The sequence below is a fragment of a genome, unplaced genomic scaffold, assembly GCF_019419815.1.
Source record: "Pyrus x bretschneideri cultivar Hongxiangsu unplaced genomic scaffold, Pyrus_bretschneideri_v1 Contig74, whole genome shotgun sequence".
In the NCBI taxonomy this organism is placed as follows: Eukaryota; Viridiplantae; Streptophyta; class Magnoliopsida; order Rosales; family Rosaceae; genus Pyrus; species Pyrus x bretschneideri.
Window position 1 is genome coordinate 1,036,398 of NW_025999814.1, and position 22,351 is coordinate 1,058,748.

General features: G+C 34.4%; 2 protein-coding genes across 2 annotated transcripts; both read right to left on the reverse strand.

Moving 5' to 3' along the window:
* Positions 1-3,388: 3,388 nt before the first annotated feature.
* Positions 3,389-4,327, reverse strand: LOC103961430 (X-linked retinitis pigmentosa GTPase regulator-interacting protein 1-like). Its single transcript, XM_048574764.1, has 2 exons — positions 4,181-4,327; positions 3,389-3,994 (listed from the first exon to the last, which is right to left on the reverse strand). Exons 1-2 carry the CDS (start codon positions 4,248-4,250, stop codon positions 3,525-3,527), a joined length of 540 nt encoding a protein of 179 aa, XP_048430721.1. The 5' UTR covers positions 4,251-4,327; the 3' UTR covers positions 3,389-3,524.
* Positions 4,328-18,683: 14,356 nt separating this feature from the next.
* LOC103961431 lies at positions 18,684-21,426 on the reverse strand. The gene is made up of 4 exons (XM_009373971.3): positions 20,664-21,426; positions 20,046-20,286; positions 19,288-19,405; positions 18,684-19,180 (listed from the first exon to the last, which is right to left on the reverse strand). The coding sequence occupies exons 1-4, from the start codon at positions 21,278-21,280 to the stop codon at positions 19,089-19,091; spliced, it is 1,068 nt and encodes a 355-aa protein (XP_009372246.1). The 5' UTR covers positions 21,281-21,426; the 3' UTR covers positions 18,684-19,088.
* Positions 21,427-22,351: the final 925 nt, after the last annotated feature.

Genomic DNA, 22,351 nt, shown 5'->3' on the forward strand with positions numbered 1-22,351 from the left:
AACGAGGAAATATATCATGTTTGAAACTTTTTTATAAACGAAATATTTAAACTAAGGGTAGAGGATAAATTAATATCGAACTCAACATTTACGAGATTTAAATAATTGCAAATTTCATCATTTTAGCTCAAGAAAACATATGTTTGGCCCTTTAATTACTAAACTGAGGGCGTTGGAGTTTTTAAAATCACACATATCCCTGAGGAAGAGGGATTTTAATTGTTTAATTGCTCATATAAGATTACGGACATTTTTTTAGGCCTCACTTTGTATTTTTTTTCAATGATCCGAATTATTTAGTTTTAGGTCTCAAAGATCACTGTTACAGAACTTTACTCAAATCTAAAATCATTTAACACTCAATCTAAAGTTAAACATCTTAGTCATTTTAAATTTGTCAAATTTTCAAACAAGAGCACTGTTCTAAAAATCTCTGCCTAGGCGCTAGGCAGTTGGTCACCGTCTCAATTAATGTCTAGACGTTTGAAAATTAAGAAATGACGCCTAGACCTGCTGAGGCACTCACCTAGACCGCTTAGGCACTAGCCTAGGTTGAATCTCACTTAGACAGAAAATATATAATTAACTTTCATTTTGCATTTTTTTTTCAATAACTTGTAAGAGACTTGTTCAATACCTAAATGAATACATATTATATGCATGTTCTCCATGTTTTCATTATGTTCCAATACTTTCTAATATATATGTCATTCTATTTTGTAGTTTATAATATGAAATTATATATATTTTACGTTTAAAAAGACACTTAGTTACACGAAATATAATAGATTTACTTAAATCCATCTAATCCGCCTAGCGCTAGGCCCCAGCTCGCTGCTCGACTAGCGCCTATTATCTTGTAGAACCTTGAACAAGAGTAATCATTTACAAAAGATTATAAAATAGACAATTCAAGTCACTAACATAAAATGTGTGACCAAAGGTATCTCTCAAATATCAGCAAAAGAAAATCTGCTTACGAGTGATGCTTTCATTTCTAACTTTAGTTTCTTTTAATTTTCTTGCTAAAGTTTCTTTGTTTTAGTGGTGGATTCTACTTCCCACTTTCTCCCTCTTCCTCTCCCTCTCCCTCTCCCTCTCCCTCTCCCGCTTTGGAACATATATAGTTATTAAATTTTGATGCCTTTTGCCTAAATAAAAGTGTTAGTCATTTCAGTCAATTTTAAAACATACATGTCCAGTAAGTGCTCTTTGATTGTAAATATATATTACTGTTATTCAGTCGGGCTTGGCAATTACAACTTTAAAGTTTAGATGCATTATTTATCCACGAGCACATGATGCTTAATCATATGTTGATTAGGTATTTGACAATGTCAAATAAGTAAAGGGATTATATATTAAGAAAGAGGGTAGGCAACTTTCAGCTGTTCACAATTTGGTTTTGGTATATTCATCTTTTTCCTCTCTTCGGAGCTAAGGAAGGAATTTCAGCCCTTGACATGGGCGTCAAAATCAAACCCATGCATATATATTGGTGCTGAGTGCCGACTGGTGTGGACTGGTGTGGTAGGGTATATTGCTACTTTCTACTCGCCACCCTCAAACCTGCAAAGTTCCTGAATCTAATACAATATTATTCACTCCAAATTAGAATGAGCGCACACAGGAAGTATGACTTGTCTGAGTGTTTTCTCCTCCTTTTTAGGGTTAGGGCAATGTGAAAAGTATTTAGATATTTAATGTCAAGAAATTTAAGAATCTCAACTACAAAATTATTAATAAACATGTCGGTATTGAGGGGAAAAAATTGCAACAAACAATTATAATTCAAATAAAACGGACAACAAAGATATATCATCAACTTGGTGTTTATTTAGTCTCAAGAAAGCATTTAGTTATCAAATAACTAATAGGAAAAGTAATTTTGTTTATGAGAACATTATGTGTTAATTCATAGGTTAGGTCTACACCTTTTTTTAATACATTCGATATTATCTACCCTAAGGGGTGGATGAATAAGCTAAAGAAGGGCTAGCCATAATAATTTGATTTGAATTTGTTTTTGGTAAAAATCGAATTTGAGACCTCTCACTTACAATCAGCTAAGCATTAAAAAAAAATGATTTGGAGTGGAATAGATCACACCAAATCACCTTTAGATCGATACATGTAATTGATCTCTATCAAAAAAATATACATAGAAAATAATTGAACAAAACATAAATTCTTTTTAAATTAATAAGCATTCATCAGTATAATGATAAACTCTCTCAGACAATAATTTTCTTAGTCCATAGTATTTAATTATAGAAGTTTTACTACATATATCTTTAGTTGTTAGTTTTTAATTTTTCAGCTATAAATGAAGAAAAATGAATGACAAAATGAAGAAATGATGGCAAAAGAAACGTGAAAAGAATGTGTATGGAATGACACAAAGTAAAAACTACAAACAAAAAAAAAAATGGAACAGATAGTTTCAAGTTTTTGATTTCATATAATCTTCATTTATTTATCTCCCCCTCCCCCGACGCCACATCCCTTCATTCTTCTTTCATCTCCACTACAATAAGTAAAAAACTAAAAATAACTAGTTATTTTTGTCACTGACAAAAATACTTGGAGTAAAACGGGCAAAAATGTCAGGGAAAATAGTTGAACCGTACTTTTTTCTTTATAATGCATTTCCCCATTTCATTTTCTTTGGTTTCTCTAATAACTAAATATACATGACAGCAAATGGCATTATATATGGCAATTACCATTAGAAAATTGTTATTGTAAATTGTAATCCGTAACTAATATCACAAATTAAGTACCAAAAAGAAAGGAATAAAAAAAACCCCTCTTGTCAAGAATCATGCTTCAAGCTACAAATGTCATAGAATAACTACACCAACTGTTGGAGCAATATTAAAAAATATGAAAAATAACAATATAATTCCAATGATAATAATCATAAAGAAATTCACAACATCAATTATATATGAGATTAATATAAACAACTAGAGAGAAAGTTAGAATAATTGACAAACTTGGAGATTGAGTCTTGCATAAATGCAATGTCCTAAAGATAAAATTTCGCCCTACTCTTGTGCTTGTAGTTCGGTAGGCGTCTATCTTCAGGATTCAACAATCTATAATCTGAAGTCAAAGCACTTCAATCTTCAGACTCTGCCGAACTTTATATATGTCGTACTCTCAAGACACGACTCAGAATTTGACACACAAAGCATGAGAGAAACAAAGTGGGAAAACCCTATTTCTCAAGAGGAAAAATTAACTCTAATTTTCTATATATAATACCAATGGTTTCATGGGTTTATATAAAATCCAATTTCTGCTTATTAAAGAGATGTAACTTTTCATCTATAAGTATACATCACTTATCAAGGGAATACACCTAAACAACATAACCTTTCTAAGAAATTGGTTAACAATATTTTTCATTCAATTATTAAAATTATATATTACAATATTTCAGATTATAATATATAATTTCCAACACCTACTAATTTATTAAATCTGTTTTCAATGATCGGGTACCCAACATATATTAATCATGCTTTACAACAAACCAAATTTCTAGCTTCAAGCCACCTTTGCTTATTAACCCTTGCAATGAAGTCTTCAACTCTTTTGTTTAGTTCCTCAGCAGGCATTAAAGCCTCATCTTCTTCTCGTTCTTCCTTTTCCTCCTTTTTTCCCTCCATTTTTTCTTCTTCTTTTTCTTCTTCCTTTTCTTCTTCAGCGTTTTCCCCACATTCTTTAAAGTCTTCCTCGTCATGACCATGATCATGCTTGTCATCTTGTTTACCTTCATCAACTTCTTTATCTTCAATACTCTCCGCATTGCCCTCGTTTATCGGATTCAACATTTCCGGCAAGGTCCTCTCCTCTTTCTTCTCTTGAAACGTGGAGAGTGGTCTCCTGAGATTCCGACTTCTCTCAACATACTCGTTGTACATCTCAGTGACTGGAGACGATTGCTTGCTGCTGCTGAGCCTTGATTCTCCAATAAGGAATACGACTATAAAATTCACCACAATGAAGAGGCACTTGGGGTTGTTAAACCCCGACCAAGAATTTGGAAGGGAAATAAATAACAAATGTTTGATGGTGTAGAGAGAAGGAAACGAATAAGAGTATGAACAAAGCAAACTGCATGTCACCGCAATAAGAGCATGAACAATAAGACTGTAAAGAAATTGATTACTCTTGTTGTAGTTCTGCTTCTTCTTGTAGCATTTCATGGCTCCAAGCTTTTCGGCCTTGATTTGATCCATTAATTCCTCAAATGGAAGTATGAGGAATTTAGAGGGATAAGTTGTATATATTCTGATATATACCGTGAGGAATTGTATTCACATCTGACTGAACGTAAATAAGGTAAAACGAGGAGTTATATATAGTGAAGTGGGGGTGGGGGGTGGGGGAGGTGTTATTTTGGTTAATTTGTGGAATTCAAGGCATGCATGCAACTTTATAAAATTATTGTTAATGTTTCTTATTAGTTTTGAGTGTGGGGGTATGTATTACTTTATGAAAAGCCATGGCAGATTTTGAGAATGTCTTGAAAAATGCTAAAGAAATTCTCTAAAAATAAGACTCTTTTTAGATTCTCTGCCACCTCATATTTTTACATAATATTTGTAATGTTGGCATATAAATTAAAGTTAATTTGTAAGGTGACACATAATTTATTAAAAGTTCTACTTTCAAAGAGTCTTATTAGCATTTCTCGTGCGTTGATTTGGGTGCTCTTGTTTTCCAGCCTCCGAATAGCCTTTCAAAATTCCTTTTCTGGAGTGGTGTGGTGTTTGATGGTTTTCAACTTTTCTCTTCTGAGGTAAGAAACGTACATTTGCATCAGCAACGATTTATAAAAGTTAGCTACTGGTTTTGCAATTCGATGGGTGGTTTTGTCGCACTCGTACGTCCATGTTACATCAGCCCTATTTTATTCTTTATAATTAGGGTTTATAGAAATTAGAGAACAACAATATAGCTTCCTTCCTGAGCATTAACCATTTTCTTAATCTATGCTGCAAAATAAATGTAACTAAATACACAGTATACACACACACACACACACACTATGCGTATGCATGTACGCAAGCATGTCATGACTCGAGGTGGCTTTTCTCTTTATACATTAGCCCATCCTTGATCTTTTTATAAAGTACAACGGAGGACCTCAAAAACAAAACGAAGCATAAATTTAATAAATCAAAACATGGCTTTTTCTCTTTAAATATGCTCATCGATTTTTGTATAACATTTACAAAAAAATTAATGCGTTATTTTTGTATATTGGTTAGTATCGTACAGTGATTTAAAAGGTAGTAAGCACTTGGAGTACTTAGACTTTTGCCATAAAAAAAGAGCTTGCCATTCCCTAATTAATTATATAGGGTAGGCGCTGGGCACTGAGGAGAGATCAATATATACGACATTAATATACCCTAGTATATGCCCCAAAGGCCTTTTTTTGTTGCTTTTTTGCCCTAAAAAGTTGATATGCCAACGGCACATGTGTTGAACGAAGAGAAAAAGCACTTTGTAAAGGAGCTCGGGGACGACGTCGTAGTCAATAACTCAAAACAAAGGAGTTCAAAGATTGACGAAATGGAACTGGAAGGTATAGTTTAGTCATGACATTAACAAGAATTAGCATGATCAATTAGCTTAGTTTGATCAAATTGTTCTCTGTATGGTTCCAGATATATGGAGCCCTGTAGAAAATTAATTATGAATATTCTTGAAGCGGCTAGTGCTCTAAAAAAAATAAGGGTAAAAGGAAATCACCAAAGTCCAAACCTACATTCCACAAAGAGGGTAGGAGAGAGTTATTGAGGTGAAACGCTTTATAGTGATTAGAAGGAAGTCGACATTCATTTTGAAACTAATTGATAAACATTCATACATGTCTCTTAATTTTTCGATATGAGACAATACTATTTTAAATTTTACACGATCATCACATACGATCAGCGTTTGAAATATCCTGGATATGCTCGATATTTCCACAAAAATATCCAAAAATTCAAGGAACGATATGGAAAGAGGGGGTGAAGACTTTACACTATACATCCACGATATTTCCGGAAATCAGTCAATTTCCTAGATATTTTCGATATTTACAGAAAATATCTAGTGTTTGAAGACAATTTGCAAAAAGTTCACAGGAAATATCCATGAGCCTATCCATTCTTTATTTATTTTATTTTTTTATAGAAAACTTCATTTTAATCCTTAAAAAAGATGAGTTTTAGACTATAACCTTGTGTAAGATTAAAATCCAATTTTAGTCCCTAGTACATTTAATCATATCATTTATTAGTTATATTTTGATGTTTTATTTATCTTTTTATTTTTATTTTAATGTATTAATTACATTTAAATATAATTTTTATTTCATTCATCATAATATATTTTAATGTCTACATTTAGGGAACTAATTTTTTTATAATATATATTCCAATAACAATTTTTTATGTTCTTCATTTAGGTACATTAATACATTTGAATATTTTGGTATATCCATCGGTACAAACATATAATTACATTGATTCAATACAATGCATTTCGTTACGTACATTTTGATGCACACATTTGAGTATTGACTTTTAGGTACACTAATTCAATGTATTATATTTCGGTACATACATTTAGGTATGTACATTTTGGTACATACATTTAGGTACGTACATTTTGGTACATACATTTTAGTATTGACATTTAGGTACATACATTTCGGTATTGACATTTAGGTACATACATTTCGGTATTGACATTTAGGTACATTAATTCAATATAATACATTTAGGTTCATTATATTATATTTCGGTACAATCATGTAGGTACAAATATTTCAGTACGAAAAAGTCAATTATATATTTCGGCACAATCATTTCTGTACACTTATGTATTTATATATTTTTGTATCACAAATTTCTTTTAATATTTTCTCATTTACATTCATTCATAATTAAAAAAAAACTAAATATGTGCATATTAATAAAATTAAAATTTAATGTGGAGAGATTAAATAAAAATACACATTAAATAACAAATATTGAATGTAAATTTTGATAAAAGTACACTTCAAGGGATTAAATTGAATATGTAATCTAGCACTAGGTTTTTTTTTTAAATTTTAATCTCTTACAAGTACTAATGTTCAAAAACCCCTTTTTTTTTAATTTCTTTCTTTATGGTATTAGTTTACTTCAATAAAACTTGTACTACTTCATGACAAAAATTTCAATTAAGTTATGTATAATTTATTCTTTCTAGTGAAATGCTTTATTTTATTACTTGTCATTATAAGGATGTTTTTCTTCTCACATATCGCATACTTATTGTTTACACAATATATAATCATTAATTCTTGATTCATAGGTGTGTTGTGGTTTCATATGACATTCCCTAAAAAATAACTTTAAATTTTCATGTTTTTGAGCAAATTTCCATCATTTCCATCGAAGGCAATCGATATCGATATAGATATACGATATATCCATCAATATTTCCACAAATTTGCCCACTAATATTTCTACTGATACTAATATTTTAAATACTGCATACGACAACACTCAAGTCAAATATATGATCAATACATATTGGATGATGTGAAGTATGTGTGCTAGCTAGTTGTCGAACTTTCACAAGTGGATCGATCGATCAACTTGTTCTTATACCACAGAGGGCTAGTTTGGTATTGTTGTGCTTAAAAAAAAAAAAAACAAAAAAAAAAAAACAGTTTTTATTGTGCTGTAAGAATTAACAGCTGTAAAATAACGTTATTGAGTGTTTGGTAAACACCTTTTTGTAAAAGTGCTTTTAACAAAAAAAAAAAGTGTATAAGTGTTTGGTAAATTTTTATATAAATTGCTTTGAGTATGTTAAATGACTAAAAATGATATGGCCATTAATGTGATATAATAATTGTCAACAAGAATAATGTGAGGGGCAATGATTGTAATTTTGTAAAATATGGGGGGGTATACTTAATATTTGAAAATTTCGTTAAATGGGTAAAAATATCTTTTTAGAATCATGGTAAACCCTGCTTCTGTTTTTTTATACTTTTCTACTGTCATTGACCACAATTTATAATATAAAAAAAAACACTTTCTTTGTTTTATCAAATATATATTTGATGTTTTAAATTTTTTCATAAGTTGTTTCTTTTTTTTAAGTTCCAAATCAGCCCAGAATTTGAGATTTCAACCCAAAATTAATTGAAAAAGGAAATTTACTTTTCTACAGAGAATAGCACCCTGCAGACTCTCACGGCATGGAGAGTGGCGGGTTGTAAAGCAAGGCCATATAGGTAACTTGCGTTTGAATCTAATTAAGCACGCTTTCTAATATTTTATTTCAACATTATTCAGTAGCACCCTTCCCTTTTTCCAAATTTTGAATTCTCCATGTACCATATTTGATTGTTGACCCATATATCTGGCAATGCATATTCATATAGAGCAAGTATATGCTTGTTGCTCCTTTTTTATCGTCTTTTGGAACCCAAATGTTCAATGCATAGGCATCTGCTTTTTACAAAATGGACGGCTTAGAGATTCTCCTAGACTCCTACAAAATAACTTCCACTTCTTACCAGAGAGAGAGAGAGACACACACACACAAACACACACACACAAAGTGGAGTCCATATGTATTTGGACGTGAATGAAGCTTCACAGAAGGACTCAAAAGCATTGCTTTTGTCTCCACAACTAGAACCATGCATAGTATTTTGCAGCAAACCAAACAGGGGTGTTAAAATTACTTTCTTCTATCAACGTGGAACATATAATTGTAACATGTGATCGAATAATGAGCTAGCTAGATATCTTTTCCATTTTATATTGTGGCAGATATTTATAGACCGACTTTAATAGTATAAGAAAATATACTGATGCTGTTGTATCCTTGATATTTATTACTAGATGTGAAACAACTTTTGTAACCCGAATTCTTGACTAAGAAATATTCAGTCCTTGAAAAAAAAATAATTGGTAACAACGAAACAAATTTGCCTTAAGGATTAAGAAGTCTCCAAACGTGGGTTTATTTGGCACTTCAGGCCCTCAAAGCTCGAGCAATCAAGCAAAGCAGTTCCGGCACCGATGATTTAATTTGAAAGATTAATTTGAAGAGTTAAAAGATAAACACACTGTATAGAATTGAAAACAAGGTAGGTTTTGAGAATGTATTCATTTGGGTGCTTTTGTTTTAGGGTTTAGGGTTTCAATTTTCCTCTTCTGAAATAAGAAACATACATTTGCATCACCAAACGACTTTATGAAGGCAAGCTGCTGGTTTCTGCAATAGCATAGGTGGTATGATCGTACATGTGTACTCCGTGTGACATCAGCACTTTTAATTTATTTTTTAATTATTAGGGTTATTGAATCAAAGAAGAACAACGTAGCTTCCTTCCCTATGCTGAAATCATTTTCTTCCCAGTTCCCTCCCAGAACCACCATGCTTAGCTCCAGATTGTTATATTTCTGAATAACTTGGTGCCAGAAATATGGAGTCCTGCAGGAATATAATTTGAAATTCTTCAAAGAGTGTGAAGAAGCTAACTAGTAAGGTGAATGCTTTTGCATGTGGAATATTAATTAGTGGTGGTGTCTGTAAAAGCAAGGCTACTCAGGCAAAACCCAACATTGATTGTTGACCCATATATCTGTCATGCATATTGATGTACATATCCAAATTAATAAGCTAACTGTTGTAAAATTGATGGTGTATGCAGTGAAATAAATAAACAAGACACAAAATTTACGAAATTCCTCTAAGTCAGGATGACTGGAGTACGTCCTCTGGGCAGTAGTGGTGCTTTCATTATAATATGAAATAAGAAGATTACAAATATAACTCTCTCTCTCTATTCTCTCCTCTCTTTTTCCTCTCTCTACCATGAGCCTTCTGGCTTCTCTCTTCCGTTTTTTTTTCTTCTATCTTTTTTATTCTCTTCGTATCTCCTTTGATTTATAGGCAAAGCAGGAGCACCAAAAGCAAGCAGTGGCAGCTTCTAGTGGAAGGACATGTAGAGTGGGATGAGTGGGATGTAATGGGTTGGCCATCCACACATTGAATGACTCATAATATTATAACACTCCCCCTTGGATGGCCATAAGTCTTCGATTGACTCGTTAAAACCTTGATCTGTTTTTAGATGCTCCCCTTGATGAGTAGTAACACATCTGTTATACTTGTTGATTTTCCACAGGCTTGTTCTTGAAATGGGCTGGAGGGCCTTCTGGTTTCCTCCAAATGTCTGAATTTACTTTATTTATCTAGAGCTAAATTTGATTCAAGGGTGGTGGACATTTGATCTTGAATCGGACTTGTGATTTCTTCAAGATCCTTGGGACTTGTCCTTGAATGAAATGGAACCACGAGCAGCTCCACTTAACAAGTGATCTTTGGCTCCGTCGGGGATGAATCAGTTCGTGTTTTGTTGTGCTTGTCTCCAGATGCTTCAATGTATCATTTTCACTTGTCTTATATGTTCTCCTTGCAGAAGTGGTATTTTCCTATGTAGGTTTGGCATCTTCTCTTGCAGTATTTGTCCTCTGATGCAGGAGTAGAATGCAAACCTTGCATTTGAAAGGTCTTTCACAACATCACTTCTCAGTGACTGATTATGCTTAGCAGGTTCAGTGTAAATAGCCAACATCATATCAATAATTGAAGATGAGTACTCGAGAGCAATGCAAGGTAAGCAACTAGGCAGAGGTTTCGGGCAATCAGTTCCAGATCGGGAGCTTGATTCCATGTGGCGACTGATTGCTCACTTTCTCGTTGTCCTGCAGGTGAGAACAATGATAAAGGAAATGACATGGAGATTGCATGATATAAGATACTCTTACTCTCGTCCCTGATGATATGAAATACTCTTGCTGTGGTGTGACTTGTTTGAAGATGTATCCTCGGAGAGGAAGAAAACTGAGTATTTTGATAGGATTAAAAACACACCACAAAGTAGCACACAAATGTCCTATTAATTTTCCTTATTAACAATAATATTTGTCAATTGTAGCATATGAAAATAAGGGTTTTTCCCGCAGAAGATTGTTTTATCTAACTACTTAAAATGTCACAAAAACTGGGCTGCTGTCCCTACTGACCAGCCACCGAAAAATAATTATTAGAACGACTTACACTTATCTAAAGTCTACGAAATTTTATATGTAGATACTAGACACACAGAGCTACACTCACACAAATTTTTGGGATTTTTGGAGTTGATTTGATATTTAAATTAAATCGAACAAAAACAAGACAGAGACAGATTTTTAAGTAGTTCACAAATTAAGAAAAACGAGTTAGGGGAATTGCTATCCACCACCAAATAATCATGCAAACATGTTATGTTTCATTCAAATTCCTTTCATTTTTGGATGAAGATGCTCAAGTTGGCTCAATGTTAGAACTCAACCTATTACTCTTTCTTATGTAGTATGTTAAGAGAATGGCGTTTTCAACTTAACTTAGTCCCTAACATGCAATCTCGAATGGTGTGTTCATAGATTTAACAAGTAGAAATCATTAAGAACGAAAAGAGTTTGAGTCATCACAAGGCATCGTAAGTACTAGTGTTGTCTTACTTATCCTAGAAATTGATTCACATGTTAATCGCAATTAACAAGTACTACTCTAGAACATATGTAGGTCCTCATTCGACAAGGGCAGGCACACACATATTCATAGCATTAGAATCCTAGATATGCTTACTAAGTATGCATCCATAGAAAACACATAAAGAATTCATCAATGAGACAAGTAGTGAACCAATTTTCATCCATTCGTAAAAGTAATTCAAACGAAATGTCATAACAAACTTGCAATCATATTAGGGGCTTCAAAACAGCCCCTAACTACTAAAAATTAGTTACACATAATTCTCAAATTAAACCAAAAGAAAGACATGAGTTTGAGAAGATAAAACCGAGAGAAGAGAATGCCAAGATTTCCTCCTTCCTTTCCTTCCTTCCCCAACGCAGCAGCCTTGCCTTTTTCCCTTGCTTTGCTTCTTTTTTTTCTATCTTTTTTTTCACACTTTTTCTCCCCCTTTGTTGCTGCAACCTGTAGGTATTTTCTTCTTTTCTGCTGCCACAGTTTTTTCTCCATAACTCACCCCACTAACAGCCATTTAGTGATGACAATAAGTGGGAGGAAATGCCAAAACAATTGTAACTCTTTAGGCAGCCTTTATGCCCATTACTCTCACTTAATTTTTCATTTCCTCTGATATTTGAATAGGTGTTAGCTGGCTTGTTCTTGGCTGCATCAGTTTTGGCTGTTAGTTTTATGGGATTTATTGCTTTCAATGCTTCTTTGTCAGTTACAAACTGCTCAGCCTCCTGGGAACCTTTCAGTGTTTGAACGGCCATAACTTTTTCTAGAAAAATGATATTAACAATCTGTAAAATGTTCCAGAAAATAGACATCCGTAGCTTTCCAAACATATAAGGCTCATTCTCTAATTCATTCTGAGCTGTCCGCAACTGGCTTCCAAAGTCAGCTGACCTGCACAGGCAGTTTTGACGAATTTATTACTTAACATTCCACTTGTGTTATTTTTCTTTTCTTTACTTGACAAATCCTAAAAAACACAAAAACAAGGTAAATAACTCAAAAATATAAGGAACTAACTAAGAAAAAACAAATGAATTTGATATAAAATATATATAAATATGAGCTTATCATATTTCAAGATGCTTTGTTCAAGATGCATTCTCGGAGAGGAATAAGAGTTAGATATTTTTGTAGGTCTACCTTTTTATGGAAGATAAAGGTCGACATATATAGGGATTTCCCAATAACAGGTAGTGGTTCTGTGCCTTTACTCTTGTCAACAACTGTGGTGTAATTAGAACAGTAAGATTCACGCGTTTTCAACTTTATCAGAGATCTTTGACAAAGTTGCACGTGATATCCAAAAGCTGAGATTGTGTCTAAGAAATGTTGATGAACTTTTATCTTGAAAATCTGGCTTTTGAAATTCGGAGAGCGGTGTCTCTTCGATTTTTGAACAGGTGACCCTATTACCTCTTTTTTTATAGATATATCAATTTTGTTCATATACACTTAGAAAATTGTTACCAGCAGGAATTTCCTCTTCTTGCACTTATGAGATTTTATCTGACCTCCTTTTTCCTTCATCATTTCTAAAAAAATGGCTTGCCTATCTAACATTTGTTTAGATTGAGTCTTAGGAATGATACAGACGAGCCGCGTCAAGATAATATATGGCGCCCGTCTTTCTTATCTTCTAATGGTCTTCTTACAGTTGGGGACTCTGTGATGAAGAATGACCTAACCGCTACAGTGGTAGCTAGGAATCTTCTCACTCCCAAGGATAACAGAATCCTTTCAAACCAGTCTGATGAGTTGGCCGTTCAAGACTTCTTGGCTCTCAGTATTCAGTATGCGGGATCTGTTTCTAATATAGGCCAACGCCTACTTGCTCAAACTCACCAAGTTGAATCATTGATGACTGAGGTGGCAAGTCTTAAATGAGATATTAGAGGGATCAAGCATAAGAATAGAGTGTTAGACATGCTTGCAAATAATTACTCGACGAGCATGAAAAGAAATCTCGACCAGCTATTGGAATTCGAAGGTCAGACTCAAAAGGACAATCAGGGGTTCGAGTCTTTATTCCAAAGATACACATTGTCTCAGCCGTCTGGAGTTTCACCAAGTACTGAGGCTCCAAATAATCAACCTTTGGTGTCTTCCCCTTCTGGGGTATTTTCGAGTACCGAGGCTTCACATGAGCAACTTTTGTGAAGGTTTCCTCCTGTTTGTTTGTTTTAACTCATGTGTATGTAACTTCTCGAAAATATTAATAGATAAGCTTTATTTCATTCAATGTATTATGCCAAATACAATAAAGCATATACTTCACCAAGATGTGATACTTCTGGACCAAATATCAATTTATCTTTACCTTCACAAAGATAAATGATCATTCTTAGTGTCTGAATAATTTGAGTATTCAACTCATAATTTTCAATCCATATGATTCTTTATAAACATCATGGATAAGATTCGTGTTGGCATATTGTTAGATTCTGCAGTTCGAAACAATATCTCTCTCAACACTTTATAAACTTTCTAGACTCTTCAAGAGTCTAAATCTAATATTAACGAATCTTGTAAGAGATTTTAGTATGTTACAACAATATCGTAATGATAGTACTCACTAAGGCAATTTATATCATCCATTGGTATTTAAGTACATATTTTATGCTTTACCCTTCCAGGGTTTTCTTCAAGCAATCTGAATCTTTCAGTGATTTTCTACACTTCATGACACATTTTCCTTTGGAATTTATACAGAGCAACTTGCTTCTATGTATATTTAAGGGATTTACTTATGGAGATATATGGTGGGCGACTGATAACCCTTCGTATATAATTCTCCATTCATATGAATTTGTTTATAAGAGCATAATTTCAGGTTTCAATTAGTAACCTTGTGTCATATTATGTGAGTGTAATTCACTGTATTACAAATGCCCATATGTAACCTCATTTGGTTCAACATCTTTTGGCTATTTGTATTATATACATATATATATGTCCATTTTTCCATGTTCTTACAAGATTGTAATGGAATTGCCTTTCTCCATTTTTGGCAAATAATGTTTCCTTTCGTCGACGAACAAAAGAACGTGACTCAATATCAATACAGCTCATTGATGAATTTAGTAGTTACTTGTAAAAACCAAAATTACCATTGGTTGTCATCAATCATTGATCCCATATTCTCATGTGCATGCACATGCATAAAAACTTTTAATTTCTTTGGATATCCATTGCCTCTTCAAGGCAATATAATATTTCTTCCAAGATAGTCATAATTTAAATAATGCGGATCATAACTTCCTCTTGAGCGTTATAGAGCTGAGATTTTAATCTCCAATTCCGGGAGTTGAGTCATTGGAACCTATATGTCTCTCATGCTTCATGCATGAGACATCAACATTCTCATGTCCGCGAATTGTCCTTTTTAGGGACATGTATCCATACGGCGACTGTCATGCTTCCGGTATGCAACAGTTATGCTTTGGGAATGCAATAGTTCAGTAGTGTCATATTCTTCTTCTTTCGAAGTACTGAACCTTTTGAATCTAAGGGTCTGCCATGCTTCAGGCGTGTAACAGATTTGCTACCACATTATTTTGTCCAACAGGAACATCAATTCATGTAGGCACATTCGCTGCAAGTATTTGTGATTTTATTACTTTCGTTGCATCATTAAATGCATCTAGCATTTGATTTGCATATCATTGTATCATTCAATTATTCGCACTTCGTTTTTATATTGATTGTTTCATGAATCAAAATAAGACAAATTCTCATCGTTCTTCTGGAACGGTCTTTTTTCATCATTCTTCTGGAATGATATTTTCTTATCATTCTTCTGGAATGATGTTATTTTCTTTCCCTAACGGCAGGAAAACTGTCTTATCAAAATCATAGTCTGCAAGTCGTGCGGTAAACATATCCCCAGTCAAGGATTCCAAATGTTGAATGATAGATGGTGAATCAAATTCAACATAAATTTCTAGTTTGCTTCAGACCTCATTTTTAGTACATTGTGGCAGTGAAATAGGTACTTAGATAACATAATAAAAAACTCATACATATGTAATGTTTGGCTGGTGCCCAAACACGAGTTGTACTGAGAAATATTGATGGTTGGTAACTGGTCTCAACCAAACTTAATAGTGAATTATGTATAATGATATGTTCACATGTAGAAAACTTGCAATCTTGTTTTCATGAGCAGAGTGCAGGTAATCAATTTCATCTGCTTAATAAATGTCTTTGCTAAATCATTTTGAGTATGAACATGAGGAACATGGTGTTCAACATCAATGCCCGATGACATGCAATAATCATCAAAACTTCGAGATGTAAACTCTCCAGCAAAATGTATCATACATCAAGGAACTTCTGGTCTTTATTTAATAGCCTATGAATTGGGACTCTCATGGCCTTACAATTAAGTTGTGGCACTTTGGCTCTTCAAACTTAAGGTATTTATCAAAAAACTTCATGTCCGATCTTGAGGATCTAGGGACTTCATTCCTGATCTTTTTGCATGATGGAACTTCAGGTCTAATCATTTTATGTGATAAGGATCAAGAAACTTCAGGTTCTTATCTGATCAAGGAACTTTGGGTCCAGTATGTACTCATCGTAACAAAAAATAAATTAAAGCAATATGTAATTCCAACCATGGTAAATAAATTGTTTTTAAGTAAATAAGGCTTGTGACAAGGGCTTTGATTCAGCACCGTTCACATAAATATCAAAGCTTTAAAGCAAAGGGTAATAATTCTACCCACTGTAAATAAACTGCTTTAAATAAATAAAACTTGTGATAGGGCTTTAAACCAACATCATGTACATAAATAAGCCAAAACAGAAAATGCAATGATTAAGTCCTTATCTTTTGCTTTTTTCTTTTTCTTGGTCTGCCATTTTCTTTTATTTCATCCCTTTTACTTTTATTATTATTTCACAGTTCGAAGTCATTTTAGTTATCCAAGAAATAATAGTAAAACTAAGTTCCAATTGGTGTTCCTCCTTTGGTGAGTTTCAAAAAAATTGAAATGGTTCCCATAAATTTTGGAGCCAAGAGTGTTTGTAACTCAGTAGTACAAAGATTTTATGATGAAATGAAAAGATTTTCTTATCTGTGAGATTCCAGGCAACATAGGTGAACAGGATTTGTGGCATTGTGCTTTCCATTGACACGAGAACTTCTCGTGCTGATAACGTGTTGTAAAATTGACGGTGTGTGCAATGAAATAAATAAACAAGACACAAAATTTACGAGGTTCCTCTACAGTCAGTATGATTGGAGTACGTCCTCGGGGCAGTAGTGGTGCTTTCATTATAATCTGAAATAATAAGATTACAAATATAACTCTCTCTATTCTCTCCTCTATTTTTCCTCTCTCTGCCATAAGCCTTCTGGCTTCTTTCTTCCATTTTTTTTTCTTCTATCTTTTTTATTCTCTTCGTATCTCCTTTGATTTATAGGCAAAGTAGGAGCACCAAAAGCAAGCAGTGGCAGCTCCTAGTGGAAGGACATGTTGAGTGGGATGAGTGGAATGTAGTGGGTTGGCCATCCACACATTGAATGGCTCATAATATTATAACACTAACTGATTTCTTTACACCTTTTTTTATCTATATATGCACACTATTTATTTATAATCTTCTAAATTGAATAAAACTTTTACTTGAAAGTGAGAGATTTTTTAGTATACTCCAAAATATTTAACCGTTAAATGTTTGATCAATGATACAATAAATAAGATTTAATTGCGAAACATATAGAATACTTCATAACACCAAAAAATATTCCAAGAAAGCAAATGCAATAAAGGCAGTTGTTTTTTTACCAAATGGACTATCTAACAGATTTCCCTATAAAAGAAGGACAATATTATCCACATACTTATTTTTAGTTCTCTCACACACCTTCTCAATTTCCGGCCATCGATTTAGATGAATTGAAAAAGATCAATGGCAAAAAATTTACAAAAATGTACGAGAGGTAAAAATAAATGTGTAACCATCAATATCCTAAAAGAACTTCCACTTGTTACCTCTCAAACACGGAGAGTGAGAAGGAGAGAGTGGAGATTATGCAGCATGCAGCAAACTTAACAAGGGTCTTAATTGTTTTCTTCTATCAACTTGGAATATAATAACATGTATTTGATCAAACTTAAGCTGTTTTCCATCATCTTTTCATATGTAGTTTGTACCGACTTACGTTTTGTTGCAAATGCATCCGACACAGAGATTGATAAAAACTTTAATAACTCTAATTCTTCACCAACCATGTCCTTAGTTTAATAATCACTTAAATGAAAAAGGGGTACCATATTACTTTTTTACTTCAATAAATCTAAAGACCATATTACCTTTTTACTTCAATAAATCTAAGAAACTACTCACTATAAAAGAAAATCTTCATAGCAATGAGTTTGTAGCTCAACTAGTTAAGAGCATTCTATTTTAAGCAAGAGGCACTGAAGTCTTGAGTTTAGGGGGCTTGAGGTCCTAAGATTTCGAGTTTGAATCTCCTCGCCCCAAAAATATCTCCATAATATTGAACAAACCAAACTAAAATTTGTGATGTAAAAGAAAATTGAAATGAGTGATGAGTCGAACATCGAAAAATTTCGTACTTCCTCACATTTTTTATTAAAACCTCTTGTTATCTTATTCCTGACTGCATTTTGGAAATCGTTATCTTTAATTCACTTATACCTATGTGTGACAAATGAACAAAAAAGAAAATCGAGTTCAAAGACGAAAATCATTTCACTAGAGATAAATCTGATTAAAATCCCTAACCTTTTACACCAAACAAGTAAACTACCTTCACCTCAGAATTAATATAAAATACTCACATTATTTTCGTGTTGCACTACATCACCATCACTTTTATGAAAAAAGCCATGGGAACTGAGAACTCTTTTCTTTTGTCATTCTTTGGTCACAAGAAATCACGTTAAACAAATTTGCGCAAAAAGGTTCCGAATTCTTTAAACGCGTGCTTAATGGCACAAAAGGCTCCTCAAAGCAGAGTTGCATAGAGAACTACATTTTCTCAGAATTTTTGAAGCATTAAAGTAAACCCAGAAAGAAGAGAGAACAAATGGGAGTCAATTCTTTCATTCAAATGATAAAAGCCAGCTTAAGATACAACAGAAAGGGACTACTACTTCAGCTTGGACGAAATAGCGTCGAGCTAAATATCCACCCGAAAGGAAATGAAAACACTCAACTACGACAACAACAAAAGCCGGTAAAACCATTGCGAATGCTACTAGAGGGTGGCTCAAATGCAGGAACAAAGCCTGCAACTTGCAGTCGAAGATAACCGATTGATTCTAGCTAACAAAAAATTGAATGCTAAGCAATCAAATTCTCCTTGTGACGATTCAGAGAAGAATCGGGAGAGTTAGATTGCATGCCAAACACTAAGGGAACGAATAAATAGAACAACTACTTCTAGCCAATCTCTCTAAAGCCACAAAACTGCAGGACGGCCCTGGCCCTCATCAGAGTACCACCGCGACCTTCTCCTGGGAAATTAATGACAAAGGATGGGCAATGAGGGGTTCGTAGTGATCAGCTCCGGCGCCACACCAACCTGTACAATAAATGTTCAGAATTATAGGTAGGCTGAGAGTGGCAATGAACAAAATTAATCAACTGCCTAGAAATGTATTTTCAGCCAAAGATCCTTCTTTTCTTTACCTGTTCCTTTCATGAAAAGAAAGAAGGGAAGTTCACAAATTTGACTCCTTGGTCGGTGGGGAAGGAAGAAAACGCAATTCTCTTCATCAACCATCGCATCCGAACCATGTGCTTGAACCTGTAAGAAGATGAGTTTCAGACAAGAATGCTTCGTAAGACGATGAATAATCTGGTTCATGCTCAAAAACTTCACCAATCTATACTCGCCAGTATCCCGATGTTGACATAAAATGGAAAAATTATCAAGGGCATAAAAAACAGGTTTAGCCAGTGTACTAATACTAGAACCGAGAATAACTATCTTTTACTGCCTACAGCAGCATATAGAACACCAACAAGGCGGGCGGTAGCTTTTGGACTCAAAACAGAAACAAGTGTTGATGATTCCACGCTAAAATCTTAAAAATTAAGATGTAGGAAAATGCAGAGTCTTCAAATATCAACTCAGCTTTCCCAGGAATTGGTGCAATAAATCTTAATACAGTTGTACTTTTGAAATAATCATTTACTCAATGATTTTAGAGTGAGACTATTTTAGACACTCATGCTTTCGAACTCAGCATTTACTCAATATTACGTTTAGAAACTAAGAGTAACTCCCACTACTTCGAAAAATTCAACAAAATTAACATCATAAGAGAAGAGGTGATATACAAACACGTATAAAATTATACCAATAATGATGTGAAATTGCACTCATACACATTGCAAAATAAAAAAAATGAAGAGCAACAATCAAAATCATTCCTTGTCCTTACCACATAAATCTCTCGCTTAAACTCTGTGGCAAGACACTCAATTGCAATGTCATCTCCGAAAGCTGCAGCATGACCTACTCTGTTTTCGTCGATGGTTAATAAACCTTCCTCTGTGTATTGCAATGTGATGATGTCGTATTCATCATCCGGTGAACCAGAGATCGACATGTATTTGGCCCAACTTTGTCCATCAATCACCGGGATACATCTCTCCTTGTAAATGGACTCTGCTGCCAGCTCCCTACATTCAACAAAAACGAGAACAAAACACAAGAAATAATAAGACAATCGAACCCGACAACATAAATCTTTCCAAGAACTGAAATTTAACAAGAACATACCAATGTCTGTTAATCAACCTTAATATACAGTCATGTGTTCATTATTTTCCCACAAAAAATCAAACTTTCAGACAAGAAATCAAATTTTCAGATCTAAACGTAGGGAAATCAAACTCTTGTATTTAATCTGAATAAAATGTATTAAATTTTAAGAATAAATCAAATTTTTGTTCTTACGCCTCTAAAGAAATGAATTTTTATTTTATTTTATTAAATTTCAAGATTAAAAATTTAGATTTCAAGGTAATGAAAAAGAACAGATCTGCGGAACTGTTACCTCTGCATGCCGAGCTGAAGAAGCTCGTCAATGGCGGAGTCCAGACTCACGCGCTCGTCTTTCTTGGCCAGCAACTTGACCTCCTGAATCACATGTATCCCCCACCCCGCCTTCAGATCAGGCGCGTACATATGTCGAATGGCGTCGTCTATCACCCGCTTCTCCTCCGCGGCCGCAGATCCATAGTCCTCCGTGAACCTCCGCACCGTCAGCCTCCTCAGCTCCCGCGCATCCAGCTCACGCGCCACCCTCATCGCCTTCTGCGACGCCGTGAACAGGCAATTTCCGTCGGACGACACCTCGCCGCCGTGCGAGAGTCTGAAGACCATCGACTTCTGCGGCATTATAGAGTCGGATTTCGACGAGTCGTGATCCTCCGGGAGCTTCCAGAGCACCCCCTTCGTATGCAGCCTCTGGAGGTGCCGTCTCTGCTGCTCCTCCAGGCCCACCACACTGTCCCATGCGGCGTCGTCGGTCGACTGCTCAACCAGATCTACGGCCGAGATTGTGTCCTCGTCAAGCGGCGACGCCTTGGGTGGGTCCCTCCACGGCACCGTCGGCGAAGGGCTTTGAAATGTCTCCGCGACGGCGGTCGAATCGCACAATAGTTTCCCCATTTCCTAACTTCTCCCTTTTCTTTTTGAAAAAAATTTCAATCTTTTTTCTTTATTTTTATTTACTTATTTTTTGCGATCCTCTTTCTCTTCCTCTCCAACGGAAGTTGCAGACGAAAGAGAGAGAGAGAGAGGAGAAAGAAGAGAGAGAGAGAGACAGGATGGTTAACGGATAGATTTATGAAGCGCGGGACAATTCCAACACGTGGAAAAATCTGACGCGTTCAAGGGATATGCTGACCGAGGGTGAGGTACTAACGTGAGCCGGTGCGTGAACGTGCGCCAAGCCCAAGCATGATCCAGATTTAATTTTATATGGAAATATAAATTATAATTTATATGGAAATATTCGCCCGCTAGACGTTGGTGTTAGGTGGCATATGCTGCTCCGAAATTCCAATGTTTATTGGGGTTGGTGTAATCGTGTGGATGACCAATGAGGTCCCCGTCATTGTGGTCCAACCACTAATATTTCGCCAACTCAGCTTACAGTTTAGTGGGACCCAGTAGACTTGTTCATCTTGATAGTAACGGTCCATTAACGACGTGGCATAGCTCTGTTCGTGTTTTTACAACGGTTATTATTTCGGAGTACAAATCCTCTCCAAATCTTAAAAAATGGAGTTTAAAGATGAAATGATCTGGATCGTTAAAATTTGATCAAACGAGTTATAAATATAAGGTTTATTTAAAAATTATAATAATAATAACCGTTGAATCAAATTTAAACGGTTCAGATTATTTAATCCTTAAGTTTCACTTTTTTAGATCCGAAAAGGACCTGTATTCATTATTTCGTCCATTGCCTGCCTCTCCTTTATTATTTTATTTTTACTTTTATATTTTTTTATAACACCGTTGCTTGGCGCGGTTGGTGACTGTGATGGGTTGGTGGCGCAAGAACGGTAAATAAGTTGGGCAATCAAATTTTATCAATTATGGTATCAAATTTCAATTTTTGTTGCTTACCATTTTATCAAGAACATTTCTGGTAAATTTTTTATGGTAACCTTTATAACACTGACCAAAAAAATTCTGATTCTGATTAATGTATATTAAGTTTTTCAGTGCGTT